The 27,867-nt window shown below is 40.3% G+C and overlaps 1 protein-coding gene across 6 annotated transcripts in view; it reads right to left on the reverse strand.

Moving 5' to 3' along the window:
* The window catches only part of ATRX (ATRX chromatin remodeler), a 92,763-nt gene that overhangs the window by 4,579 nt on the left and 60,317 nt on the right, over positions 1 to 27,867 (reverse strand). For 4 of the 6 annotated variants that reach the window (XM_082208193.1, XM_082208190.1, XM_082208192.1 and 1 more), the window contains 15 exons: positions 25,245 to 25,382; positions 24,025 to 24,200; positions 22,139 to 22,256; positions 18,433 to 18,563; positions 18,064 to 18,152; positions 17,717 to 17,883; positions 13,188 to 13,335; positions 12,894 to 12,994; positions 10,977 to 11,085; positions 8,692 to 8,869; positions 7,558 to 7,752; positions 4,330 to 4,479; positions 3,212 to 3,337; positions 2,682 to 2,777; positions 777 to 905 (listed from right to left, as the gene is read on the reverse strand). In XM_082208193.1, coding sequence (XP_082064319.1) covers positions 777 to 905; positions 2,682 to 2,777; positions 3,212 to 3,337; positions 4,330 to 4,479; positions 7,558 to 7,752; positions 8,692 to 8,869; positions 10,977 to 11,085; positions 12,894 to 12,994; positions 13,188 to 13,335; positions 17,717 to 17,883; positions 18,064 to 18,152; positions 18,433 to 18,563; positions 22,139 to 22,256; positions 24,025 to 24,200; positions 25,245 to 25,382 — 2,051 coding nt within the window. Of the gene's footprint in view, positions 1 to 776; positions 906 to 2,681; positions 2,778 to 3,211; positions 3,338 to 4,329; positions 4,480 to 7,557; positions 7,753 to 8,691; positions 8,870 to 10,976; positions 11,086 to 12,887; positions 12,995 to 13,187; positions 13,336 to 17,716; positions 17,884 to 18,063; positions 18,153 to 18,432; positions 18,564 to 22,138; positions 22,257 to 24,024; positions 24,201 to 25,244; positions 25,383 to 27,867 lie in introns of all 6 variants that reach the window. The other 2 variants (XM_082208195.1, XM_082208191.1) reach the window with 1 other exon arrangement.

The raw sequence follows: 27,867 nt of genomic DNA on the forward strand, positions 1-27,867 counted from the left end.
AGATGCCATGATGTGAGTGCTTGGCATTTAATTGCTTGGTTTGAAATAAAATGTATATAACCTGATGTATGAATAGCTAATTCACATTGTACCCTCTCATTTTTTCCATAATTTGGTCTGCTGTAATAGAGTTAGCCTTTTTATAGAGATTAGCCAAAGTATATAGGCCTTTTACTTTTTTTCACATCAACTTGGGTTTGTTTTTGTAGGTGAGTACATGGAAGGATGCAATGCAATTGGGATTAGCGGTGATACAGGTGGGGCTAATTTGAAGACCCAGTATCATTAGATTTTCTTTTCTGTTGTTATAACTAGCTCTCATTCTTGAGCCATATAAAGTTCCTCTTCTCTTTAAAACTAAAAAAATAATAATAATCTTTTCAGTACTACATATGGTTAAAACTCACTTGAACAGTACCTGCGCATGACATCTTTTTTTCTGCAGCAGGACTTCTTGGCAAGGTGATAAACACCCAGCTCTCACCAAGCTAAATCTAAGCTGCTAAAAAAGAGCTTGTGCAGATTAGGAGCAAGAAAGGCAAGCTGCATCACACTATGTAAATTACAGCTCAAGCAACTGCAGGGATGCCTCTAACCTGCAAGTGAGACCTAGGGATGTGTAAGATTGATATCCACAATGCTAATAAAGGTCTTGTAAGCACTTGGGGTGGGATAAATCAGTTAATAGCTCCCCTTTTCAAATGTGCTTCTACATTACTGCCCTGTTTGTTTTTTCCATGTGTCTACCTGACTCAAGAAGTGTTTGTGAGTCTTACCATCTGCTGCTTTGTCAGGACATCATTGTAGATGGCCTCCCGGCGCTTAACATCCAACTCCTGGGTTGCTTGTCGGCTTAGAGCTAAAGACTGGACCTGGGACTCTGTGAGCGTCAGATTCTCCTTCCACTGAAAGTGAGAACACAACAGGGGGTTTTAGCAGTAGTACTTATAGAGCCTCAATTTGTCCTGAAATGTGTCAACAGAGAGTTTTTGCCTTGAGAATACAGCAACTCAGTTTTTAAAAAATGGTCTAAAATAAATCTGCTGAGACACTGCAACAGACTGCTCTGGCTGAAGACAGGCATAATATGGGTCACTGGGATTTTTCCTTCATGTGCAGGTTTTGTCTATCCACATATTCTTCATCTCTACCGGAGTGTCTTGTTTGGTAGTAATGCTGTAGAGAGGGAGGGGTGGTGCTTGTTCCAGTTCAACAGCTGCAGAAGGGCTGCTTGGAGGTCAGGGGCACCCACCTTGGACAAGACATGTGAGAACAGGTGAGAGCAAGGTGTCCCAAAGGTCTTGGATATCAGGTGGAGAAGGCAAACTGAAAGACGGGAGGAGAAGTAATGGTTCTCTGGGTAATCTACCATTTCCTCGAGGATTATGCCTGCTGAATGTACCAGGGCTACAATTCTAAAGAGGATCTAGGGTTCTAAAGCGCTCTGTTAGGTACATCTCTGACCTTAGCATGCCCAACAGATACGTGGAATTTTCCTCTTTGAATGACAGCTGGTAGACTGGGGAGAGGGAAGGGAAGAAGGGAGAGAGTACAAATTGCAAAGGGATAAGGACTATTTGGAAATGCAGATAGAGAAGTATCTGGTATTCTGCAGAAATGTAAACAGACAGTTATTTTATTAAGCTGCTCATAAAAAGAAGCATTCATAAAAATTAAAGTAGATCATGCTGATACAAAATTATGCAAATACAGTTTCAGTTCATAATATAATATAAATCCTAAATCTTTTACAAATTGAAAATGGCATATCTTGCTTGGCTGCTGACAGGATGCTGATTTAGTAAAATTTTAGCACAAACCTTATTTATGAAGTCCCCCCCCACAAAATCTATAGATGTCATCCATTAAAATAAGTGCCAGAGTTGACAATCATTGTCTGCAACAATCTTAACATAACCTCATGTACAACCCACAACCTGCAACTCCAAAACACTTAAAACATCCACTGATTTTGACTGATGGATTAGAAGTATGTGCTTACATCTCCAAAGAAAAAAATAGAACTTAACTATGGCTGTATTGTGTTCAGATGTCATTCATCCCATTTAACACTTAACTGAATACTATGCGATATTATAACAGAAATCAGTTTAGAAGAGTTTATTTGGCCAAGACAATAAAGAAACAAATTAATGGAGTCATCCTACATAGGCCTTCCTGAAAGAAAGCTCCTCCATATACAGAAGGGGTAGGCAACCTAAGGCCTGTGGGCCGGATGCGGACCAAATGCCTTCTAAATCTGGCCCACAAATGGTCCGGGAATTAGCGTGTTTTTATATGAGTAGAATGTGTACTTTTATTTAAAATGCACCTCTGGGTTATTTGTGGGGCATAAGGATCCATTCATTTGCCCCCCAAAATATAGTCCAGCCAACCACATGGTCTGAGGGACGGAGGCCGGCCCATGGCTGAAAAAGGTTCCTGACCCCAGAGATACAGTATAGTTTATGAGTAAATTACCATAGGACTGGGCTTTTTAAATGCCTGAAACAGATTTCTTCCTCACAGCACTGCAGCCAATTGATTAATCTGCAATCTCAGTATTACTGAAGGAAGGGGGGGAAACATACTGCAAGCTATAATCAGCATTTAATGCAGTTCTCTGAAATGTATGCAACCTCAGAGCAAAAATGGCTCTTATCAGCAGTGAGTTTACTTACTATACTGGAAATGATGTCTTCAAGGGGTTGAATTCTTGCTCCAGTAACATTGTTGGTAGCTTCCAAAACTTTTTCTCTGCCTTGATTAATGAGGTCCTGAAAGAAAATTATGATTAAGAGTTGCTGAATAACTATAGATTAAGATATCTACAAATATAGTGAAATTCCATTCCTACCTAGCTTCTTTATAATGCTTCCATATGATACAACTACCATGTCCAATCATATACATGTCCAATCACATGTTGGGCTACTGAATGGAAAATAATTTCAAACACTACTGTGTTTCTCACGTAAACAATTTAATTGTGAGAGGCAACTCTGCTCCTCTGGTTTTTATTTAACTACATTAAGGAGTAATTTTCACAAAACAGCCTAGAAACAAGCATCTTACAAGTCAATGCACACAGCACTTTCATTGTGAAGCGAAAGAAATAGGTTCATGGTCGGGCACAATAATATGACTATGTAAGGCATCCTCAGCATGAAGCAACTATCATGTTAATGGTATTTGAAACTTTCCAGCCTACCTCAAGCTGCTGGTTGCTCATAGCAGACAATGCTGCCAAATTGAAAGGAATATATGGAGCCTGAGCATTAAAGTTGGTGGGGAACATGTTTGCCCCCACTGGCATGTTGAAACGCATCGTCAGGCCCTGAAAAAACAGAGGTAGCTCTTCTGAGTATTCAAAGCTGAAGGTTTGAGAATATATGACTGGTACTCACCTGAATGATCACTGCAGATGGTGACAGCAGTCACGAAATTAAAAGACACCTACTTCTTGGGAGAAAAGCAATGACAAACCTAGACAGCATCTTAAAAAGCAGAGACATCACCTTGCCAACAAAGGTCCGTATAGTTAAAACTATGGTTTTCCCAGTAGTGATGAATGGAAGTGAGAGCTGGACCATAAAGAAGGCGGATTGCCGAAGAATTGATGCTTTTGAATTATAAGATTACTACTAGGTTGGACTCTGGCGCCATCCCATTGAAGAATGTAGGAGTGTAGTTTAGGAAATAGGCTGCTACCTTCCTCAGTTCTGCAGACTCACCAAGCACAAGTAGACATCAGTCATCACAATATGCTTATTTCAATAAACCAAACCAAAATTTTGGGAGGGCTTTCTAGTAATTGGAGGGGCAAGGAGATGTTTGGTCTTTTACAGATAGCAATGGATAACACTTATTTTTCTGGAAATACAGTGTGCAGTTTTGTTTAAGCCCCAAACCAAATGTGTGAAATCATAGTAAATGCTTTAACAAGGCACTGAAATGATATATTCAGAACTGGGGCATGAAGAATTCCTGATTTTTGCTTATATTTATTTTAACTGTGTCTTCCTTCTTGTGTGGTTTATATGAAGCAGTGCTTCACTGCCAATCCAGTCAATAAGAAATTAGTTGTACTGGGGTAGGGCAGTGAAAACAATAAGAGCTCTTCACATTTAACAACCAAACTCTACAAGGATTCCTCTAGCAAATGCATTTTTTGATCACAGGCCAAATCCATCTACTAAAGTCTGTCTATACTGGAAACTCAAGGCTCCTGTTTTCTGAGGTATACTCCTTGCCCAAACATACTGAAGATGCAGAACAATTGTCTGAGTCACAGAACGAAATTGCTCTAAATGGCTTAAGGCATCCTACCTTCTTTTCAGCTTCATATTCATCCCAAGCCGCCTTCCTCTCCTCTTCAGTCAATTCTTCTTCCTCTTTGTGGTCCAAGAGGGAATCATGTTCATGATAGCCCACTATATGTTCTTTGCAGATCTGGAGGATTTCAGCTAGAATTGTATCCTGGTAAATAAAAATGCCAGAACATTCAGTAAGCACATATAAAAATTCTTTAATGGCAAGTGGCGGGTCCTGATGCATGCTTCTCATCAGGGGATATTAAAGCAGCGGAAGGAGGAAAGTTTGTTTCCTCCGCAGTCTCATTTCTATGGCCTAATCAAGCTTTTGGTGAAATTTAGCTTTTGAAGTCCAATTTGGTTCTCCCCGGGCAGGGAATTCAGTTTTTAACTGTGCAAATGCACTCCTGCCCACCGCAAAGACCTGGGCATCCAGCCTTAAAGCTGATTCCAGGAGCACACCCAAACTGTGAACCTGTTTCAGGGGGGAGGTGTTACAGGGCTAACAGGACAGATAGGCACCTCATCTTCAGGTGAGACATAACCTCCACTTTTAAGTCACAAAGCCCCAAACACATCCATAGAATAAAACTGATCACAAAGCGTATCAGTAACAGGGAAGAACAAAAAAGTAGAGTAGCAAAACTATATGTAGATGGAAGTTGAAAAAAGGCCAGATTCAAAAATTAAATTAGCACAAAGGAGCTCTCTTCCATGCTACGTAAGAGGACTTAAAATGGCTGGAGAATTCTCAGACATGCATTTGCCTTCGTTCCTATGGTAACAATACTGTTGAATACAGTGCAATTTAATCCATATATACCATGCCAACAGAGTCATCAAAATGTGGTTTAAATTATACGCAACTGGGTAGATCTGCATTTCTTTGTCTGAAATGCAACTTGTATTCAATAAAGGTCAAGGCTTGAAAGGTAAAAACTTTATAAACTATTTATTGATGGTCTCCCACAATTCAAAGTGCATGTTTAATGAAGGAATTTGTGTGAAGATTTATTTCAAAAATGTAAAATATCTTTGCTAGAAGATACAGCTCTCTATATTGATGTTACAAATGGCTTTTATACAGTATCATACAAAATCTCCCCAGCTGCTTTTCAAATCTGTACATTAAAAAATTCTAAGTTTCAATATAAAGACAGCTTGAGCAAAAGCAACAACATGTGTAGAAAAGTAAGAACCACGAAAGTATCTCACTAACAACTTCAGCTTTGGGACGCAATGTATGTCCATCTTTTAAAGCCAATTTCTAAAAAGTTGCCCCCCAAAATCATCTCTATTTTCCAACTTATTTCCTCCCAAAATAAAACTTTGAATTTTTTCATAAAGATGATATCCCAAGAAAGTTTTCAAGTTGTGTTCTTTCAATTTTCCTTTAAGCACAGGATAAAGATGTTTACTTTTTCATTAGTTTTTTCAGTTGAGATATCATTTTAGATGCTTCTCAACTAGTGAGTTCATGAACCAATCTGAAAGTTGTCCAATAATTTCAAGCTCATAATCTTAAGAAGCACACTGCAACATCTCTTTCTATTTAACACAGGGTTAGGCAACGAAACCAACCTGCCAAATATTCAATCTTCAAATTGATGAGTGAAACTTGTTGGGTGCAATACTATCAGAGAATGTAACATTAATTATGTAAGTTATGTAATTTCACCACAGCAGATAACAAGATGAATAATGAATTTTGGCAACAAATACCATTTAGAATGGAAAGTTATGCCTTCTCAACATCTCTACTCAGCAGTACTTTAAAAAAAACCTCAACAACCACCCACCAACATCTATACTGTTCAGTACTATACCACATTCAGCAATATCTGGTTTCTTTATCGCACACTGTGGTGTAACATCAGTACTTATGGAACTAAGCATGGAAACAAACTAAGGAGAGCTGAAGGGGGTGGGGACTAGGAGTTGTGACCTTTTATATTCAATTTACTTTTACCAAAGTGACCAATTAAGGGCCAAAATAGTGAATCTAAAAGGCTGAACTTTTTGTTCTTGTATAGATAGAAAAAATGTATGCACTGATTATTTTTTTTAAAAAAAAAATTGGAACCCTAACCTGCAATTCTGGAAGCTTCACCAGAAGTTAAGCAGCATAGGAAATTTGTAAAATAAGGTAAAAACACAACAAACTGCTGGCAGAGCTTCAGGTGTGGCTGCATTGTTCTAATCATTAGGACTGCTTGGTAATGTAGTATTAAGTGCAACAAAGTGAACCATCACTAGATATTATGGGAGTCGTGAGTCAGAATTCGTCAGGGCATTCTATTCAAGGAGCAATCTCCCAGGACTCAAAAATTAGCAGGCAATAAAAGCCAGCAAGAGTTCCAAGGAATGTACAATATGGACTGGAACTGGGACATTGTTAGGTAGCTCTCTTGGTCAGGCAGCAATAAATCAAAGTGAATGAAATGAAGTATTTAAGAGTTCCTAATGTACAACTGAGGACTCAGGTGTTAAAAAAGGAAACTTGGCAGAGAAAGCCAAGCCAGCTAAATAAATCCTCCAGGAAATGAATCCTCATACACATCTGAGAGCATTATTAAGCCATTATGAAACTAAGAAGCTGGATGCTCTGCAATCCCACGAATAAGGCAAGAGCGCAACCCTTCACACTTTGAGGCACTTGTCAAGGGAGTGACTTGCAAAAACCACTTCTGCGAATTAAACTGTTATGTGGAAAGCAGTCCAGGGATTAGCAGCAGAATGATGACTCTATTTCATTATTTTTCTCAGGTCACGCCTTTTATTCTGGTGTAGATTTTGTAATGCTAACCCATCCCCCGTTTCCTACTTCAACTTCACAGTGCCAAATTTGCAAGTGAAATGCCTGGACTTGGGAAATGCAATGTAGAAAGAGGCCCTGATTTGTCCGATCTCTCCTACTCTCTGGTTCATCCAATCTTGCCCCCTTCCTCCCTGCTTGGTTTATGCCAGAAAATGGCTGCTATCTACTATCAAACAAGCAAGAAAATAATGAAGTGAGCAAACTCCTGGCGTTCTGAATTTATAGTGAGGATTAGGCATAATTCTTTTCACATAGCGAGCAAGTGGATCGGGACCTGCATGCACTGCTCAAGACAGACAGAAGGGCTAAAAAGATCCTTGGTTTCATTCTGCATGACAATTCATATTTACTCCCTGCTCCCCCCACAAAAAGGCACATACCTAAATATTTTGGTATTGTAGGTGCTAACTGTACATATTGACTTACTTTTGGTAACATAGGTGTATCCCTTTTTTTCTTCTTTTCTGAATTAGGATCATCCAACAAGTCTGGCTCAAAAGTATACAGCTCAGTGAGTTCATTCATGGTAAAGTGGCGTTCAACCTGTTGCTGATCAACCACCCGGAAAGATAGTGACTGTTTAGTTACTTGACGATCGTAGATCTTGTCTTCCATTGTTCCCTTCAAAACAAAAATACATTACAATTTATGTCCACACGCACATTTGAGAGACCCCAACCACCAACCCAGAGTTCCCTCAAGCTCTCTGCCACTGTTTTGCAACACACACACACACACACACACACACACACACACACACACACACACCCTACTGCTGATGATACCCAATGAAGCTGGTTGGCAGTAGTTTCAAGGTGAAAGAAAACACTTTAACTCACTTGATGCAAAAATATGCCATTCAAACCTTATTGAATGCAAGCAAGGTAGCAAGTAAGTAAATAATAAAAAAATATTTAAAAAATCGGAATTCATTGCAACGAAACATGTGGCGACGGCTGCTGGTTCAGATGTCTTTAAAGGGGGAATATGACAAATGCATGGATAATTGGATGGAACCTCTGTCTTCAGAGGTACTGCACCACTGAGTTGCTGAAGGACAACTTTTGTATGTGTGTGCTAAAATTTCTGAGAATGTCAAGTCACACAGTTTGAAAGAATATACAGTGGTACCTCGGTTTACGAACTTAATCTGTTCTGGAGGTCCGTTCTTAAACCGAGGGGCTCTTTCCCTAATGAGGCCTCCCACCACCAGTGCCCTTCCACCTTTTGGATTCCGTTCTTAGATCGAGGTAAAGTTTTCAAACCAAGACACTATTTCCGGTTTTGTGGAGTTTATAAACCGAATAGTTCGTAAACAGGGCTGTTCTTAAACTGAGGTACCACTGTACATGGTTGGTATGGTTGATTTTTAGAGCTTCATGATTTCTTCTGGAAACTTGCTTCAATTTCTTAAGCCTAAAACTACACTGAAGCTAACAAATATGAGAAGACAAAAAATAAGGATGAATCTAGTCATACTACACTATTTTCTAGAATTTATTGTTGAACTTATCTAGAACTATACACACATCACATGGAAAGCATTTAATTCAAACCTACCTGAGCCAAGAAGCGGTACACAAACACTGGTTTATTTTGCCCAAAGCGATAAACCCTGAAAATACTCTGGATATCATACGATGGATTCCAAGAAGCATCAAAAATAATTACTCTATTTGCAGCCACCAGGTTTATTCCAAGGGATCCTGCTTTAGTAGAGATAATAAACAAACGGCCTCTGCAAAAAGGAAAGTAAATTTTAATTCCTCTCACAATCATTCCTAATTAATTTAAACAGATACTTCCCTCCCCTCCCCAAATCAAAGGAATATTCATGAGTGACAAAACAAGATGGTGGTTGTTTAAAAATGTGATATTATTGTGTTTTATTTTTGCAATATTTATAGTGTGTAGTGTTTTTCATCTACTGGGAAATTCTCATGCCCATACACAACCTTGTACCTTATTTCACATTGGCCCATAAGTTAAATTTGTTGCATAAGTGAAAACAACACTTGGCAGTTACTGTAGTAAATGCCACTTTGAAGTCATAGTAAACCATGAGAGCAAGACGGAGCAGATGTGCCCATAAGGAGCTCCGAATCACCAAGCCATGTCCCAAGATATCTGAACAGTTTGCCAAACTAAAAAGCAAACAAAATTTTAACAGGCTGCGGTGATTGTTGGTTATACTGCTGAAGCAATCTACATTCTGTGGAAGACAGTTATGAATATACATCAAAAAGTTTGAGTGGAACACTTGAAATCTTGGAAAACTATATTTAGTGAAACAGACTATGTGCACACAATACTAAACTCGTTTATCTGGGGTTTCTTTCCTTTTCTTTTATCTGTATTTTATTTTGATGTTATGTCACTTTAAGGCAATTCTTTTTTGTATAAAACACCTAACAAATGCAATAAGAAACAAACATTGGGGGTGGTGTTAGTGCCGCATAGGTAAGCCTGATCAAAACTGAGCAAAGCATGGGGGTTGAACGCTCCCAGTCTCCCTGCGAAACTGCAAGTTACAATAAGGATTACATAAGGATTTATTTATTTGTTAGTTCAGCACTCACATGCAGAGGAATACTAGAGAGATTTACCTTACTATGGTCAAAAATTGTCTAAATCCACACATGTGTTGTGAACAGCAAGTTTGTCACATCAAAGGGCAGGACATGTGTCAGCACAAACCTATAATCAACTAACTCAACAGGAAGCCTTTAACAAAGCGACAGAAGCCCTTTCTTAAATGAAATCCAAACATCAAATGCATTTCTTCTCATTAAGAGAGGAAGTAACTAATTATGCCAGCAGCAGGGACCAAAGCAAGGCCAGAAAAACAAGGACAGGAACTGAGTGGGTTAAAACAGGCCACAACTTTATTGATGGCAGATGGAACAGCAACCCCAAGTCTCAGAGTGCTGGACTGCTGCTGTTGCTAAGATGGCTATTAGGGAAGGACAGTTACTAAGAAAGTCGACAGTGTATGCTGCTCCACCCACTGTTGTCAACTAGAGTGTGTGGCAGGAATATCAGTCCCCAAATTGAACTGGTCCTTACCCCAAGGCCCCCAAAAGAGGGAGAGGAAGTCAAAAGGCACTGAACAATGCCTAGGATGGATCCCCAATAAAAGACCCAGGAGTTAATAAGAGGGGTGGGCAGGGAATTATGTCTTAGGTCTACTCCAAACCAACCACGCACCACTAGCCAATGACAGGCTGGCTCAGAACAGTCACATGGACTCTGGGTGTAGTAGAATGGCCTAGCCCAACTGGGTCTTCCTGCTCTCCCACCTTCTGCGTGGTCTGGTCCCAAAGGAGATTCTTGCCAAAGTCAGAATATGTATTAACTCTTCAAAATATTTTATTGAAATTAACTGTTTTTAAAATGTGCTTTAATCTAGTTTTTAGCTTATTGTCGATTTTAATTATTGTTTGAAGGTTACAATTTTTTTACAGGTAAATTGTTCTTTTTGTAAAGCATGTTGAGGGTTGCTTTTTTAAAAAAAAATCAAGCGCTATATAAATTTTATGAAATAAATAAAGCAAGTATGACTTGCTGCAGTTAAAGATTTGTAATTCAATATTAAACCTACTTACATATAAGTTAATTCCCATTATTTTTATTTCCTGACAATGCAACACAGGCTTTTTCCTGGGCAAGTGAATATAGGACTGCAGTCTGTGGCATTTATAAACTAGCTTGGGGAAACAAAGTGCCCCAGCACCAACGACTGCTTCACAGGGCTCATTTCCTAGATGCATTACAATGGTTGGAAAAGATATACTTTTATCACTTATATAAATTTACAAGCAGAAAAGAGTGTGGGTTTCTTTTACCTGACATTCGTTACATCATTAAATTCTTCAGCCCACTTCTTTCTTGATTGTGCTGTTGTAGAGCCATCTAAACGATAATAATCTATATTTCTGAACCATTTCCCTTCACCTGGGAATTAAAAAAAAACAAATTATTATATATCAATTGAATAAGACATAGGGGCAAGTCTTATGCTTACCGACCCCCATAGTTCTTCCTCTTTAGCTTCCCTGCTGAGCAGCATAATCCAAATCTTTTGCCCACACTGTATCCCTGGAAGATGTGTTTACAAAGTCCAGTAAGATATATTTTCACAATCTAAGGAATTCACATTTATGGAGGGGATAGAAAGGCAAACTGTTCAAATTTGACTGACCCTATTTTGGAGAATAGGAGTCAGATGAAACCTACTGGAAGATAAGCAGGATTAGGAAAACATTTATTATGAATGAACTTAGTAAATAATGATATGGTTTACAAATTCAAATGTGAGCTGCTTGCATGATATGCATGCTTCAAACAAACGAAGTTGTGATGGAAAGCTTAGCTAGACCAGAGTTTAGTGGTGCAGTGCAGCAGAATTTCACCACGGTGCTTAGCTGGAGCCTCTCTCTGATTGGCTGTGGGTACAGCTAGCCACAGAGGGGTTGAGCTAGCACTTTGGGAACAGAAAAGCAGTTTGAGGCGAGAGCTGCAGTTCTTGGCATTCAGCTTGATAGGAGTATACTTCCTGAACATCCACTCTGAGGAAAGTATCTGCAGCCAAAGAAGAATAACTGGGAAGCTCGATTGGGGACAGGAAAAGGAGAGCTGTTACAGAACACTCTATATCTCAATACAGTAAGAAGGGAAGAGAACGTTTAGAGAAAGAGAAGAATCCCAAACCAGTTAGGAGAGGTATGGGGATCGCTTGATCTGTTATACTGCTAGAGGAGCCTCTGGGTTGTGATTTATAGAAGACTGGGAAAGTGACAGAAAGTACCACCTTGGAGCCCAAGTATTAAGACCTAAGCTATAACACTCAAACAGTTATCTTAATAAGCTGAAATCAAAAGAAGCTGTGTGTTTACCACCTTGTTTAGAAGCCTATAACACACACAGTTTCTTGAAAGAATCCTATCTCCTAATACATCTTTTGTTTTACCAATTTTGTTCTGTAAAATCAAAACCTTTCTCCTGTTGAACTTCCTTAAGTCTCCAAGTACCAGAGTTTTTTGTTTAAAACCCAAAAATTAAACAGTACAGTGGTACCTCGGTTTACCTGGGACGCAGGTGGCGCTGTGGGTAAAAGCCTCAGCGCCTAGGGCTTGCCGATCGAAAGGTCGGCGGTTCGAATCCCTGCAGCGGGGTGCGCTCCCGTAGTTCGGTCCCAGCGCCTGCCAACCTAGCAGTTCGAAAGCACCTTCAGGTGCAAGTAGATAAATAGGGACCGCTTACTGGTGGGAAGGTAAACGGCGTTTCCGTGTGCGGCTCTGGCTCGCCAGAGCAGCGATGTCACGCTGGCCACGTGACCCGGAAGTGTCTCCGGACAGCGCTGGCCCCCGGCCTCTTGAGTGAGATGGGCGCACAACCCCAGAGTCTGTCAAGACTGGCCTGTACGGGCAGGGGTACCTTTACCTTTACCTCGGTTTAAGGACAGCCCTGTTTTCGAACTATTCCGTTTACAAACTCCACAAAACCAGAAGTAGTGTCCTGGTTTGTGAAGTTTACCTCGGTCTAAAAATGGAAGCCGAATGGTAGAAAGGCAGCAGCGGCAGGAGGCCTCATTAGGGAAAGCGCGCCTCAGTATAAGAATAGATTCGGTTTAAGAATGGACTTCCGGAAGGGATTAAGTTCGTGAACCGAGGTACAATTGTAAACTGAGGTACCACTGTAGTTAAAAAATGACTTGTCTCACAATTCTTCTAGTTCTGCAAATCTTGCATTTCTACACTTGCCTTTATATATAATAGGTTTGTCTTCTTCTTTGTCCCGGTTTGCCAACTCCAGAAAATCTTCTATCAAATCCAGTGATATCAGAGACTGGCTGAACACTAAGCTGAAAGTTGAGAAAAAGAGAAATAGTTACTAGTTTTCAATTTAACTAGCACACCAATTTGCCTCACCACTCTTAGTATCATTGATACACTTTATGGATACAAACCAGAATGTTAATCTAAATCTGCCAATTCTAAAAAGCCAAGTCTGCTTAAAACACAAATGCTTTGGAATCTTTCCAGAATGACTCTTACACTTTATCCCCGAGCTCCTCAGCCATGCGAAGAATTTCAAAAAGAAGCACCATCTTTCCAGAATGCTCCAACACTTCAGCATCTGCATCAGTGACAAAATCCTTGTACCAATCTGGAGCTGGGCTGCCTGGGTTGGAAGCAGTTTTACCTACGGGAAAATACAAAAATCAAACAAACACCTTAATATATGTATCTTAAGACATTTTTCAGGGTTTTTTTTTACTGTGGTAGATTTTATGCTGCTTTTATCCTGTTTTAAATGCCTGTAGCAGTAATGCTGTATGTTTTGCATCATGTATTTATGTCTGCTTTATTGACATATTTTCCATAAGGCATAAATCAGTAAGCAATACTTTTTCAGCCTTGACTACAAGAAATGCATTTCAAAAAAGCAAAAGGGAAGCATCTTCAATGTTGGTTTTAACTCAAAATTGCTTACCAACTATGTTTTCTAAAATAGTTAACACAATATCTGGATAGCTTACACAACTGTCATTTCCTCTGAAACATGAATCATTTACAACATTTGAAACTCAAATTACAGCAAGGGCTTAAAACTCTTCAGGAGAAGGCAATATTCCCCGAGCCCTGCTAGCTTGTGCTGGCGGGGGGGGGGGGGGGGCTTGCACACTTCTCTCCAACACTTTTTCCACCACTCTCCCACTGTTCACAACTGATGTTAGGGGGTGGTGCACTACCCATCCTAAACCCCCAGAGGGCTCTTTTCAAGGAACTCAAAGGCTAAGATATCCCTATGCCAAATTCATATAATCACAGAATTGTAGAATTGGAAGGGTCCTGAGGGTCATCTAGTCAAACCCCCACAATGCAGGAATCTCAACAAAAGCATTCAAGATAGATGGCCATCCAACCTCTGCTTAAAAACCTCAATTGAGGGAGACAAGGGAGTCCATTCCACTATCTAAAAGCTCTTACTCTCACAAAGTTCTTCCTGGTGGTTTAATCGGAATCTCCTTTCTTGCAACTTGAAGCATTGCTTTGGGTCCTACCCTCTAGAGCAGGAGAAAACAAGCTTGGTCCATCTTCCATGTGACAGCCCTTTAGAAGTTTGAAGATAGCTATCATATCTCCTCTTAGCCTCTTCTTTTCCAGGTGAAACATACCCAACTCCCTCAACTGTTTCTCTTAAGGCTTGGTTTCCAGACCCTTGATCATCTTGGTCTCCCATTTCTCAGCATACATTCTAGCCTTTTAAAATTGTGGTGTCCAGAATTGGGACACAGTACCCCAGGTGTAGTCTGACCAAGGCAGAAGAGAATAGTATTATTTCTTCCCTTGATCTGGCTGCTGTACTTCTGTTGATGCAGCCAAAACAGCATTAGCTTTTTTTGCTGCTGCATCACACTGACTCATGTTCAGCTCGTTACCTACTGAGACCTGTAGAACATTTCCACATGCCACTACTGGCAAGCCAAATGTCCCCCATTTTATAATTTTAAAGCTGGTTTTTCCTACCTAAGTATAGAACCTTACATTTGCCCCTGTTGAAAATTATTTTGTTAGTTTGGACCTAGTCTCCAATCTGTTAAGATCATATTGAATCCCAATTCTGTCTTCTGTGCCCCTCACAGTTTGATGTTCTCTGCAAATTGGATGCTGCATCATACTGTTGACTCATGTTAAGCATGACTTGTTTTTTGAGAAACACATGCTGGGTCTTAGTAACCACAGCATCCTTTTCTAAGTGCTCACAGAGTGAGCATTTAATCATCTGTTGTATAACCTTTTCTGGTTTCAACTTCAAGCTCATCAATAGAAACTTGGGTCCTTTCTTCCCCTTTTAGGACATTTGCTTATCCCCAGTCTGCAGTCTGGCCATAAATAGACAGGCTCTACAAGCTCTACAAGAGTTAATCTACAAGCTCCTTTAGTACCATTGGGTCAGCTCATCAGACCCTGGAGATCTGAATTCATTTAAAGTAGCTAGCTGTTTCCTTACCAGCTATTTCCTAGCTTGGGAGGAGGTCTGCTATTTAAAATTTAGTGAGGGAAAGGTTTAACTGTTGCACTCAAGAGTTAGCTGTGGTGCCTTTTGGACTGTGGAACTATTTTGATGCGAAACTTTAGATCTGAATTGAATTAAAATTGGAAAATACTGGAGGTCCATTAGCTATCTGCATTCCTTTCACTGTGATGACTTCCAACTCATACACAAATACATCTACAAATTTATAACCTGCTACAAGATTCCAGGGCTGACTTTATTTATGTTACCTACATTCTTTAGGCAGTGGCTTTAATTTTGTGGCTTTAATTTTACTTCAGTCGTGTGTTACTTATTGTTAATTTTCTTGGGGGGGGGGAATCTTGAAAACTTTGATATGGTTACTAATTGCAGCATGCTCTTCCACAGAATTCTTTCATTGTATTATCTTAGTGGTAGTCCAAAACACTGACTTGCTAAAAATAAGATATACACAATAAGATGATCAAGAAATAAGGCACAAATATACCTAATGCTCTCCAAATTAAAGGTAAGAAGCCTGGGTGAATTTTTTTTTGCCTGATGTATGAAAACCGATAAGAATGGCACCCTTGAGGAAAGCATTCCACATGTAAAGAGTCACCACTGAAAAGGCCAGTTCTCTTGTTGCTATGCTCCATACCTCCCTTGTATGGAATGCAAAGGGCATATGGAATACAGCAATCAAGTAACTTCTTAAGGCCCTGGATAGTGTGGGGAGATGAAACAGAGTTCATATAAGTGAGAGCTCTAGACCTTCCAGCTACTTTTAAGACAGAATTGTTTGTAATGCTCCCAACCTAATACATCTCTCCAGCCTGACTGGCAGACTGAGTTCAACAGAATGCACTTCCTAGAAAGTAGGCCTTAGATTGCAGTCCTTGATCACAATCCTAAAAGCATATGCATGGGCCATAACGCCCCCCCCCCCAAAAAAAAAACCTTCCCAGACTTGTTTTTCACTGAACTGTCCCTATCTATCCTCATTATCTGCTTGGCTCCCTGGTACCTGCAATCATTGGTACCTGCTACAGACTGCTTTTTGTCATTTGGATGCTTTGATTACATCTTCAATTTTAATGCACTTCCAGTCTCAAAGCCAAACTAGAAGGGATTCTGGCTGATCTGAAAAATTAAACATATATCTGTCCCAAGCATATACTAAATACTAACTCTAATGAGGAAAGGGGTGCAAAGGAGGGGGGATGTATGCAACTTTTCCCTACCCACCAGCCCTTCCCATACAATCTGTCACCTTTAGACATTTTTCTCCTTAGAGAAGCTGCAATTATCAAATGTTAGTTCAGCTGGGAGAGGAGCTGCAAGGGACAGTTCTGCAATCCTCTTCTCAAGCAGTCCTTTTGGAAATTTACAAAATTGCTTTAATGCCGTCTTAACACATTCTACTTCAGGTTGCCTTTAAAAAATATTCAAAGTTACAGCTGGTGAAAAATCAGGTGACCCAACTAATCTCTGGTGTCAGCTTTTTGGACCTTATGACACTACATTCCTGTTTAATTTTCACTGGTTTCCAGTTTATTTCCAGGCCCAATTCAAAATGCTACTTAATACCAATAAAATTCTTAGATGGATGGAACCCAGAAATTTGAAGGACCTTTTGTTCCTGCATGAACAAGTCTACAAACTGCATTCACCCTTAGAAGCTTTGCTATGTGTTTTGCTACTGAGAATATGGGGTGCAATGTTTTCAGTCATCGCACCAAAACCTCCCAAGAGAAATCAGAATGATTTCCCCATTAATTGCTTTCAGGAAGGTAGTAAAAACATATCTCTTCCACCTTTGGTTTATTTTACTTTAACAGATTCATAAGCTGCCTTTCAAAAACCATTCACCCCCCAGAAACAGAAACTACTACTGGCTTGTTTTAACCCTCTCTGATTTTGTATGATTTACAATTTATTTTGATTGTGTTGATTTAATCTAAGCTTTGTGGGGCCTTCTGAGAGCTGAAAGGCAGTGTTTAAAATGCAGGATGAATCACAGGTGTATGGATGAAAGGAAGATCATTATGGGCCTGCACTGGAAGTGTTTCAAGTTTTGTAAATTACTTGGAAGCATAACTTACATCAAGCTAATAATATTTTTACTGAGGGAGGGCTTTACCCAGAAAGGTGTCGTATAAGTACTTTCTGATTGACTGATTTACTTTGTTTAAAACAGTTTTTAAACACTTCAGGTTACAAACACTTCAGGTTACAGGCTCCGCTAACCCAAAAGTAGTACCTCAGAGGTTAAGATCTTTACTTCAGGATAAGAACAGAAATCGTGTGCCGGCAGCACAGCAGCAGCGGGAGGCCCCATTAACTAAAGTGGTACCTCAGGTTAAGAACTGTTTCAGGTTAAGAACGGACCTCCGGAACGAATTAAGTACATAACCAGAGATACCACTGTATAATAAGCTGATATTTTGAGTGAGCTTCAGAGTAGGACACCCAACATTATCGTTTCTACTCAAGTCCTGCATGGTGAATTTCCTCTGCAATGGTGTCTAAATTTTGAAATTTAGCTGAAATCCCTCATTACCTTCATCTGACTTTGCAATGGTTGGAGGATTGTTTATTGGTTCTTCTGTGTTTCCTTCTCCACCTCCACGAGATCTTGAATTCCAGACTTTAATCACTTCAACATCATTATCACTTCCACTTTCACTGCTGCTACTCTCCTTTTTTTTACCCTTCGATTTTTTCTTCCTATAAGCATAACATTTGATGCTCATTATTATAAAAACAAAAACTTGCAAAGTTAGGGTGGGTTTTTTTGGGAGGGGATTGTATGTTGTTGTTGTTAAAAAATGCAATTCTACAACAAACACAAATTTCACCAACTCAGAGTAAATACATTTACAGTTTATGTGGAACGGTTCAACTTACTTGATCTCTTCCTCAGAGCTTAAGCTCACTGATGTTTCTTCAGAATCAGAAGCTATGAATTCATCAAGACTATCTTCATCAAAATAGCCCTGAACAAAACACCAAATTGCATATTTTTAGAAGAGAAGTTTAGCTGTCCTTGCTTAAGCGTTTAGAACATCTGTTCACTCATCTGAACAATACCAGGGTGAGCAAGGGACTATTTTGGTAATGACAAAACACATAGGAAAAATGGTTAACAGTTACAACTAAAATATATTTTAAAAAAAATAACTAGCTGTCATACCGAAAATAAATTTCAATTATTTCAGTGAAACTGTCTAGGACTTGGCATGTCTCACTGAAGCTTTCAATAGAGATGTGATTTACCTTATTTTCTTTGCTAATATAGTCCAGCTGCAAGCACCAAGGATGAGTCCAAATTCTGCTTAACATCTGGAAATCCTGGAAGAGCTTAGCTCCAGCTTTGCCTCTTCCACCTTCACTGCTGTTGCCGACACCTGACAATAGAGTTCAGAAGTTAAACTAAAATATTCATACTTGAAGTTAGCCAAATTAGCATTTGCTTCTTAAGAATACATCTCTCCTGCCCTCCTCTCTCTCTCACACAAACTTCTTCCACAGATACAACATCTCTTGTAGCAGAGGAAGTTATTTAAATGACTGAATCAACATTTTCTTCTGCATAAATTCTTAAAATTTTGTAATTCCTGCTGTTCCTCATATTTGATAATCTGTAACAACATATCTACACACATGCTGTTTAATTTCTTGTTTCTAAATTCCAGTTTCTGGAAACCATGCTGGGTGGGTGGGTCTTGCACTTCGGTCTTGCTTGCAAGATTCTCACAGACATCTGGTTGGCCACTGCGAGAGCAGGGCTCATTAGTAGGACTAGAAGGCCTACTGCCCTGATCCAGAAAGCTCTTTTTACTATCTTAACTAAATGCCAGCTTTATTTCTATGGACTTAAACCTGGTTTTAAAAATATAAAACTGAATACTATATCCCTAACTGATGTTTGTCTGGGCTGCAAATTATAAGAAAGTCTATAAACATGGTGTTTTTAAGTATCAGGAATGTTAAAATTATTGGACCTTAACATTTTAAGCTGTGGTCTATAATTGTTATTCAGTAATGATCAGAGAAGTATAGCTTTTCTGGATATTAAGCAGCAATATTGATGAGATATAAATCTAATTCAGACAGCAACACAAATGTCTATTTAACAATTCCGTGAGTGGCAGAGATTATGGAAATAAACCCAAAGAAATAATGAATGAACTTATCTACAGTGCCTCAAAAATTTCCAGAATTTCTGAGTATGTAAATGCTATATGTAAATACTTTAGCTTGTGCGACATTCAGTATATTGGTGGTATTTTCCCCCAACATCTTAAAACAGTAACAATTCCTTCTGAATGGTGCATATTGGTGTACTTGGGCTTGCCACTCCTCCTCACACTGCTCACCAACCCTGCCAGCCCACACACCCTTATTGCCAGCCCCTCCATTTACATCTGGCCAAGAGGGTTTGAAATTAGCAGGGTGTCAGGAGCATTTTGCGTCTATAGATTCTCCATTTGTGAGCACCCCCAAAAGACTGGGTGCCATTTTTTTGCGCCTGGCTGACACTCAAGGATTGCTGACATGTATGTGCTTTGAAGCCTCAAAGTATATGTTAAGGATAGACGATATGTAAAGGAATATAACAAAAAAAGAGTAGAGAGCTTGGGAAACTGGAGTATGGTACCAATTTTTTATTGTCAGCAGCAAATTAAACATGTATTAACCATTTCTACTAAAAATGTGATATTAACAATGTGTCACTTATGTGAATTGCTTATCAGTTCACACTTATCACAATAATAAATACAAAGTGTTGCTGTCCCCCCAGTGGCAACTAGACATTCTGTTTTGGCACCCACAACCCAGGTCCCAGAAGCCATTTGGTTCCTAGCTTTTCTATCGCAGTTTCTAACACTGCTGGCCAACCCTGCTCCCACTACACTTCATCCAATCCTCCCTCACTTAACATCTCAACTCCTCCCTTTACACCTTGCCCTACAAAAACATTCCCTTCACAGCTTGTCCAAAAATTCAAGCTCCCTTTCACAGCTCATTCCCACAATATCCTTCCCCCCCCATTCCCTCACAGCATGTCCCACTTTGCTCACACTTTGCTCAGCCCAACTTCCCCCATAGCTTTTTCAATCCCCCTCCTCTCATGCCCTTAAAAGTTCACTCAAGCCCAACCCTGAATCACTTTAGAGCTTGTCCCATTCCTGCCCCCCCCCCCGCCTCTGCAACCTTGCTGGCAGAGGGAGAGGGGGAATGGAGAAAGATTTCCTCTCCTTCATTCTGCACTCTCCCATCAGTGGCAGAAACAGTGCAGGAAGACTACCAGTCTTGGATACATTCATACTCAATCACCAGCACAACAATAAAGGAGTCCAAATATAATATAGAAATATACTCTACTTTCCATATGAATGAAAGTTCAGTATGATCTAAGGCAGCCCTTAAACAGAGAATTCTCCAAGCCCAATAAACTGAAAAGGACCTTGGAGACAATCTAGTTCAATGCTCTTCCCAATATAGTTAATCCTGACCTAGAGTATTCCTAACAGATGGCTGTCCAGCCTCTGCTTGAAGACCTCTAGCCAGGAAAGTCCCACAATTTCTCTAGCTCATTGGTTCCATTGCCAAGCTACTTTTACTGACAAGACATATTGTCAGAGTTGCTCCCCGATCCTAGCTCACAGAGGATCACGCTAGCCAGCGATCATTAAGTAAAAGTCTTTATTGAGTTACAGTTCCCATTCTCAAGCTGCTGCGTGCAACTCTACGTCTTATGGTTAGATCGGCGAAGCTCTGTCTGGGTCCCCGCCTCCTGTACACCAACTTAATATCCTAGCCCTGCTCCACCTTTTCCGCCTGACTGTTCTCCTCTGGGTCCCTCTGCCCCCCGGGGTCTCCTCCCTCCGGGACTCCTCCGACGCCGACCCCCCGGACCCTTCTGTCTCCTTGCGCCGGGCTTTAGGACCTGGCTCCCTCTCCGGGCTGCCTACTGCGTCACTTCCCTGTGCATTTGAACTTGGCGCGCACGCCCAACCTTCCACTTTCCGTCTGACCGTTTCTTCGCTCCCTGATGGAGGTGTGGCCACTCCTGACTCGTGCCCTCCCTCCTGTTGTGAGCTGCCAGCGCTTGATCCCTGGCCCCCTTCCTCTTCCCTGCTCTCTGGCGGTGACGCTGGTCCCGATCTCCAACTGCTCCCCTCTGAGCCCCCTTTGGCCCTTTCCTCCTGGGGTGTCCCCCTAGGCTCCCCCCTTGCCCTGGCCACTGGTGCTCCTTTCTGTGAATCTTCTGATTCACTGGAAAGACTCAGAGATCTCGGGTCGTCGTCATCACTCATCTTTTCTTCTGCCTCCTCCTCCTCGCTCTCTGTTTCCTCCCTTGCCCTTGCCTCTGCTCCTGAACCCCTGACACATATATTCTCACATTCAACTAAAATCTATTCTCCTATAACCTAAGCCAATTAGACCTAGTCCTGTCCTCTGGGGCAGAAGATCAAGGTTCTCCTGTGCGAGAGCCCTCAGTCTTCTCTTCTCCAGGCTAAACCCAGTTGTTTTTCATACCTTGACCACCTTTCACTGCCTTGTGGGATTTGATTGTGCAATCCTGGATTACACACATTCAATTTTTTGCTAATAGGCATTATCAAAATGCGCTGCCCACGTGGGCTACCTATGGGTCCAGCAAGTAAGTGCAAATCCACTTCCACACCACACACCGTCAACAAGATCCCATGGGTCAGCTCCTTGTTGGCATTAAAATCTGATGACAATAACTGACTTAAACTTTCAAAGCAGCCTTTCCCCTGAATGCCGGCTGAACACACAAGCTGCAGCATTTCACATGCAGGGTCTAATCTTTGAGGCTAGTATAGAAATTTAACAAAACTGTCACAGCAAAAAGTCTCTGGACAGTTAGACCTGCATCCACACATAGAGCTCAAGGATGCAATGGAATCAAATAAAATAAAGCCCAAAGTGATAATGGATCATCACTTACCTGTTAGATTATCCAAGTAGAACTGATACAGTTTACACTGAAGAGGAGTCATTCTAACAGCCAGAACATATTCATATTTTGGTGGCAGGAACTTTGTTAATGCTGTATAATCTTTCCTCTGTAAATTGGAAGAATTTTTTTAATGTGCCATAGAATATTAGTACAATTAACAAACCAACTAAACATTGGACAGCTCCAAAATCTAAACTACAGAAAACAAAACTTGGTGAAAGACATTTATAATGTAGGAATCCACAATCCAGAATTCAAATGTTTATCACATTTTTTTTTTTGCTGGCAGCCATGTGTCCGACCTTGCGGCCCCCGTGACCCCTGTCCCTCCTGGCTTACTAAATCCAGCAGACTTGTTCGGTGCAGAGTGTGATGAACACTTTGCTAGTGAAGGGGTGGTCCCTGCTGCACTGAAAGAGGCAGTAGTGCAACTGCTCCTAAACATATCAGCCCTGGACCGTTTGGATTGGAACAGCTATTGGCCAGTTTCCAATACCCCCACCCCCCATTTTAGAGAACGTGGTGGATAGCGCTGTGGTGGGGCAGCTGGAGGCATTCTTGGAGAACACAGATTATTTAGCTCCATTCCAATCTGGGTTCAGGCCTGGCCACGAGACTGTGTCACCCTTGTTTGCCCTGATGAATGATGTCTGCTCCATAACATCTGGATCAGGAAAGGCAGTGCAGTCCCTTGGCAATTACCTGGACACAGGAGTGAAATGGATGAGGGAAAACAAGCTGAGCTTGAATCCTGGCAATATGGAGGAACTATGGGCAAGCAGCTCCTCTGAGAAATTGATCAGTTGCCTACCCTGGATGAAGTTACACTCTCCCTGAAGTTCAGTTTTGAAGTGCTTCTGACTCTGGAGGTTCAGATAACCTCAGTGACTATAAGTTCCTTTTACCAACTGCAGTTGGTTCAACAGCTACAGTCATTCCCGGACCTGGCTACAGTAGTTAAGGCATTGGTTACTTCCAAGACTAGATAACTGAAGTGCTCTACGTTGGACTTCTCTTGCACTTGATCTGGAAACTGCAGTTAGTGCAGAATGCTGCAGCATGACTGATGACAGGAGTGAGGCCTTGTCAGGATAGAACATCTGTGCTCAGAGATCAGCACTGAATGTAGCTTTGCTACCAGAGCAAGTTCAAGGTGCTATTATTAGGATATAAAACCCCCTAATAACTGGGGGCAGTTTAAGTATGAAATTATCCCACCTCACATGTGCCCACTTTGATTGGCAGAACTGGCACTACTACAGCTGCCACATAATACCTGTTCCACAATTTTAAGAACTCACCAATCATATAGTGTAGCAACACCTGCACTTTGGAACTCCCTGCCCACTGAACCCTTTTCGGTGCCTGCTAAAAACTTTCTTGTTTAGACAAGCCTACACAGTTGCACTGAGGTAATTTTAATCTGTTCTGGTATTTTAACTTTTGTATGTACAGTATTTAAAATATTGTTATTTTTACTCAATTTTCTTTTTGTAAACTCTTTGAGGTTTTCTACAATCAATCAGTGTATAAATTTTATGAAATAGTAAAAAATTGTAATTATTTTGTTTTAGGCAATGAAACACATTGTAATTACATCAATTTCCTCTCAGATTGTAACACATCCCTTTCCTCTCAGAATGTTTTACTATTGATTCTGTAAATCATAAAGCTGTATTCTATACTCCTTTATAAGCAACTGTATCAACTTATAGTAATTTTTCTTCTTTTTTCTGCAAATTCCTATTGTCATTAAAGAACTGAAAGAAGTGTATCTTTGGTCAATACAAATAAACAGAATTCAAAAGCTGTTAAAAGTTAAGTAATCTTTAACTCTCAGATTGCAAGGCAATAAAAAACAAAGATTCACATACCTGAACGCATCCATTTAACATTTCATACAAGATGTGGGCACGTTTTTTCATCACCCTGACATCAGCCAGGGTAGAGTCCGCACACTGACCATTCTGGATGGGATTTATAAATCGATTTCGGAACTCCTTAATTGACCCAAGCAAATTCTCCTTGATAAAGTTAACCATGCAGTGATCTAAGGAACCACAAATTAAACTTTAGATATAGGTTTCTACGCCAAAATAGCTCCCATGAAATATTTTTTAAATGCACTATGTCATTTCCTATTTGGCAAGCAAGTTCAAAAGAAAACTGTTTAAAGGGGCACTGCAATCTTGTACTCTGCATACATTAATACTTCTGGAAGCCCTGGAGGGTCCAGCTAGGACTCTACTCTCTGCCTACTGCAAAGCTCTTCCAGGCATCCAGTTCAGTCACACCATTTATGAGGTGACACACTCCAGTCCCTTCCTTTCAAGACCTCTAGTCTACATATTGCAGAAGCAGGAGTTGTGTATACAAGGGAGAGCACACTCTGTGGGACAAATAGAGTAAATGTGCGTGAGCATGCATACTGGGACCCAACAGAAGATCATTTGTATCCTGCCCTTCCATGGCACAGGATTGTAGCCTTGCCTGCTTTGCAGACTACTTCAACCCTGGTAAGTATACAATGCTTGCATACACTTATTAAATAACATGAAGTCAATTGCTAAACAAAGACAGGGAATAAACGTAAGAAAAGTTCTCTCAGGCATATTTGATAATTTGATAAATGTGGTAACACTGTGCAGGTAATAACAGCTGAAGCACAGGCACATGTTTTAAAAAAACACCATGCACTGTATCCAACAAAGCTTTGCCGAAAGTAGACCCAGTAAGTTTACTGGACCTAAATTAGTAAAGTTTAATAATTTCAATGGATCTACTCTGAGTGTGAATGACAAAGGAAATAACTGAATACACCTGAGGATTACAAGTGAAGAAGAAAATCAAGGCTTCAGGAATACTCATTTCCTCATATTAACAAGGCTTTTAAATTTTATTTTACTGAAATCACATATATAAAATAGATGTTTACTGAAATCACATATATAAAATAGATGTTCAGGCAGGAAAGAAAAAACTGAGGGGACTGCACCTGGCTCCCAGAGTTCTTTGCTCCCCTGCCTCCATCATGTGTTGAGGGATGATACCCAACCCATTCATGTCATCAGCAACCAACTCAAATTGTACTTACATTCTATGAGGTTGTTTTGCAATGGAGTTCCTGTAAGAATGATCCTCCTCCTGGATCTTATAGAATTCATAGCTTTAGAAACAGCAGAAGCTTCATTTTTCAGTATGTGTCCTTCATCACATATGACAAAGTCAGGGCCTGGTTTAAAAAAGGGCGGGGGGAGATCCTACTTTGAATCTTGCTGATACCAAGAAGAAATACTTGACAGGCTTCTTACAAACATGCAGCTTAACTGCCACTTCTACTCTGAACCAGAGGTAACTACACCTACAAAAGGGAAGCATATGTGTAGTCTTTTGATGTGGCAAAACATTCACTCATGAGAGTCCAGATGGAAGAGGGAAGTTCTCTATCTGCCCTGTACTGCCATGGCACCTCTGTACTCAAAGTAAGATCTTGCAAGGAATTGCTCATGTGCAACAGCTTTTCAATGTGCATAATGTGACCCTCCTGAACGTGGTAGAAGATTACTGGGTATTTCATACTAGCTATGATTTTCCTTGGCATTTTCTCAAATAGAAAACTAGAGGATTACCTTTGGTAGTTTTTAATGCCTATAGGCCAGAAAGGCAAGATAAACATGATAATCACAAATTTAATAGATATATGCAAGAAACAACATCACTTGATCCAACAGCTTATTGAACATTATGTGTTGGTCCACGGATTACAAAACACAGCATTCTGTAGCAATTCCCTTGAAAAATGTCCCAAGAAATTAACCATGCAGATTCTCTCTAGCAGTATTTCTCAATATGCATTTATAATTCCAGGCTATGCCACCATCTACTGGAACCTAGAAATAAAGTCAATCTTGAATATAATCCTGTAAAAATGATTGTTCTCCATAATTAATTTTCAGCGATATCCGAGTCAAGTTAGCAAGATGGGCAACACCTTCTACAAAACTATGTCTTGCAGTTAACCATTTCTCCAAGCTGAAAGAAAATGCCACCTGGCAGATCTATTCAGTACATTACCCTTACCCTACAGGTACATGTTAGTAGAAGGGCAGTCATTAGGTGACAAGGCAGCCTTTCAAGTATTGGAGGGAGGGTAGACAAATATACGGGGGAAACTGAAGCAAAAATGAAAACAAGGCAACAATTCCTACATACTCAGGGGACTCCCTTGGTACACAGGAATGCATATAGATACAATGACTACTCACATACCATGATGGAAAATGCAAATTAAGAGATTACGATGAGATCAAAGACCACTTTCAGAGTTGGTCACATTAATGACAACTATATGAAACACATAAAAAAGACAGCAAGAAAGGATTCAGTTACACAAGATCTTGGTTTCAAATGGAAGTGACCGAAGGGAAAGTGAAATTACTGAAGGCCGCATACAGCATATTATTAGAATGGGAGACGAAAGATGAAGAGGTAAAATCAGTTATGATTAAATGGGCACAAGATGTAGGTCACAACATTATGATGGAAGATTGCAGAAAATTATGGAAAACTGATTTAAAATTTACAGATTGTTCCCTACTGAAGGGGAATTACATGAAGATGGTGTACAGATGGTACACGACACCAGTGCAGTTAGGGGAAATGTACAAAACTAGTTCAAATATATGTTGGAAGTGTAAGGAAAAGGAAGGGACATTTTATCATATGTGGTGGGATTCTAATGTATTTTAAAAATTTGGGAAATGATATACAACGAATTGAAGAAAATATTCCATTTAACATTTGTTAAAAAAACCTGAAGCATTTTTGCTAGGGACTGTAGAGAAAGATCTGCCCCAAAAGCTGGAAAACATCTTCATGTACAGTGGTGCCCCGCAAGACGAATGCCTCACAAGATGGAAAACTCGCTAGACGAAAGAGTTTTCCGTTTTGGAGGTGCTTCGCAAAACGAATTTCCTATGGGCTTGCTTCGCGAGACGACAATGTCTTGCGAGTTCCTGCTGGTTTTTTTCCCTTCCCCCTCCCCTTTTTTCTAAGCCACTAAGCTGCTTATCAACTGATCTGATCAGCAGATAAGCCACTAAAAGCCGTTAATAGCGTTAATCCGCTAATCCTTCAATGGGCTTGCTTCGCAAGACGAAAAAACTACTAGACGAAGAGAATCACAGAACGGATTCTTTTCGTCTTGCGAGGCACCACTGTATACGACAACGGCAGCAAGAGTTCTAATAGCACAAGGATGGAAGACTGAAGAAACCCCAACTAAAGAATCATGGCAAGAAAAATTGATGGACTATGCAGAACTGGCAAAATTGACATATAAGCTACGGGACAAGGATAACTGTGACTTTAAAGATGAATGGGAACCCTTTACAAAGTATTTGAAGACACAACAAAGCGAACTGGACTCCTTGGCTGGCTTTGAATAAACATTCACAAACCTTTCTATTGAGGATAATCAGCTAAATAGTTTGAGGATCTATACAACTGTGTAACATGCAGAAAACAGCATTCTTAGAGAAACCAAAGACTGGAACTGAGGGAAGCCAGGGGGTGGGGGTGGGTGGGTTTTGTGTGGGATGGTGGTGGGAGGGAGGAAAAATGGGGGGGGGAATAAGGATGAAATGTTTCTGGATAATATGTTTTGTTCTAATTTTGAATAAAAAAGTTTAAAAAATATATACCATATTTTTCGCTCT

This window comes from Podarcis vaucheri (assembly GCF_965113315.1).
Source record: "Podarcis vaucheri genome assembly, chromosome: Z".
NCBI lineage: Eukaryota > Metazoa > Chordata > Lepidosauria > Squamata > Lacertidae > Podarcis > Podarcis vaucheri.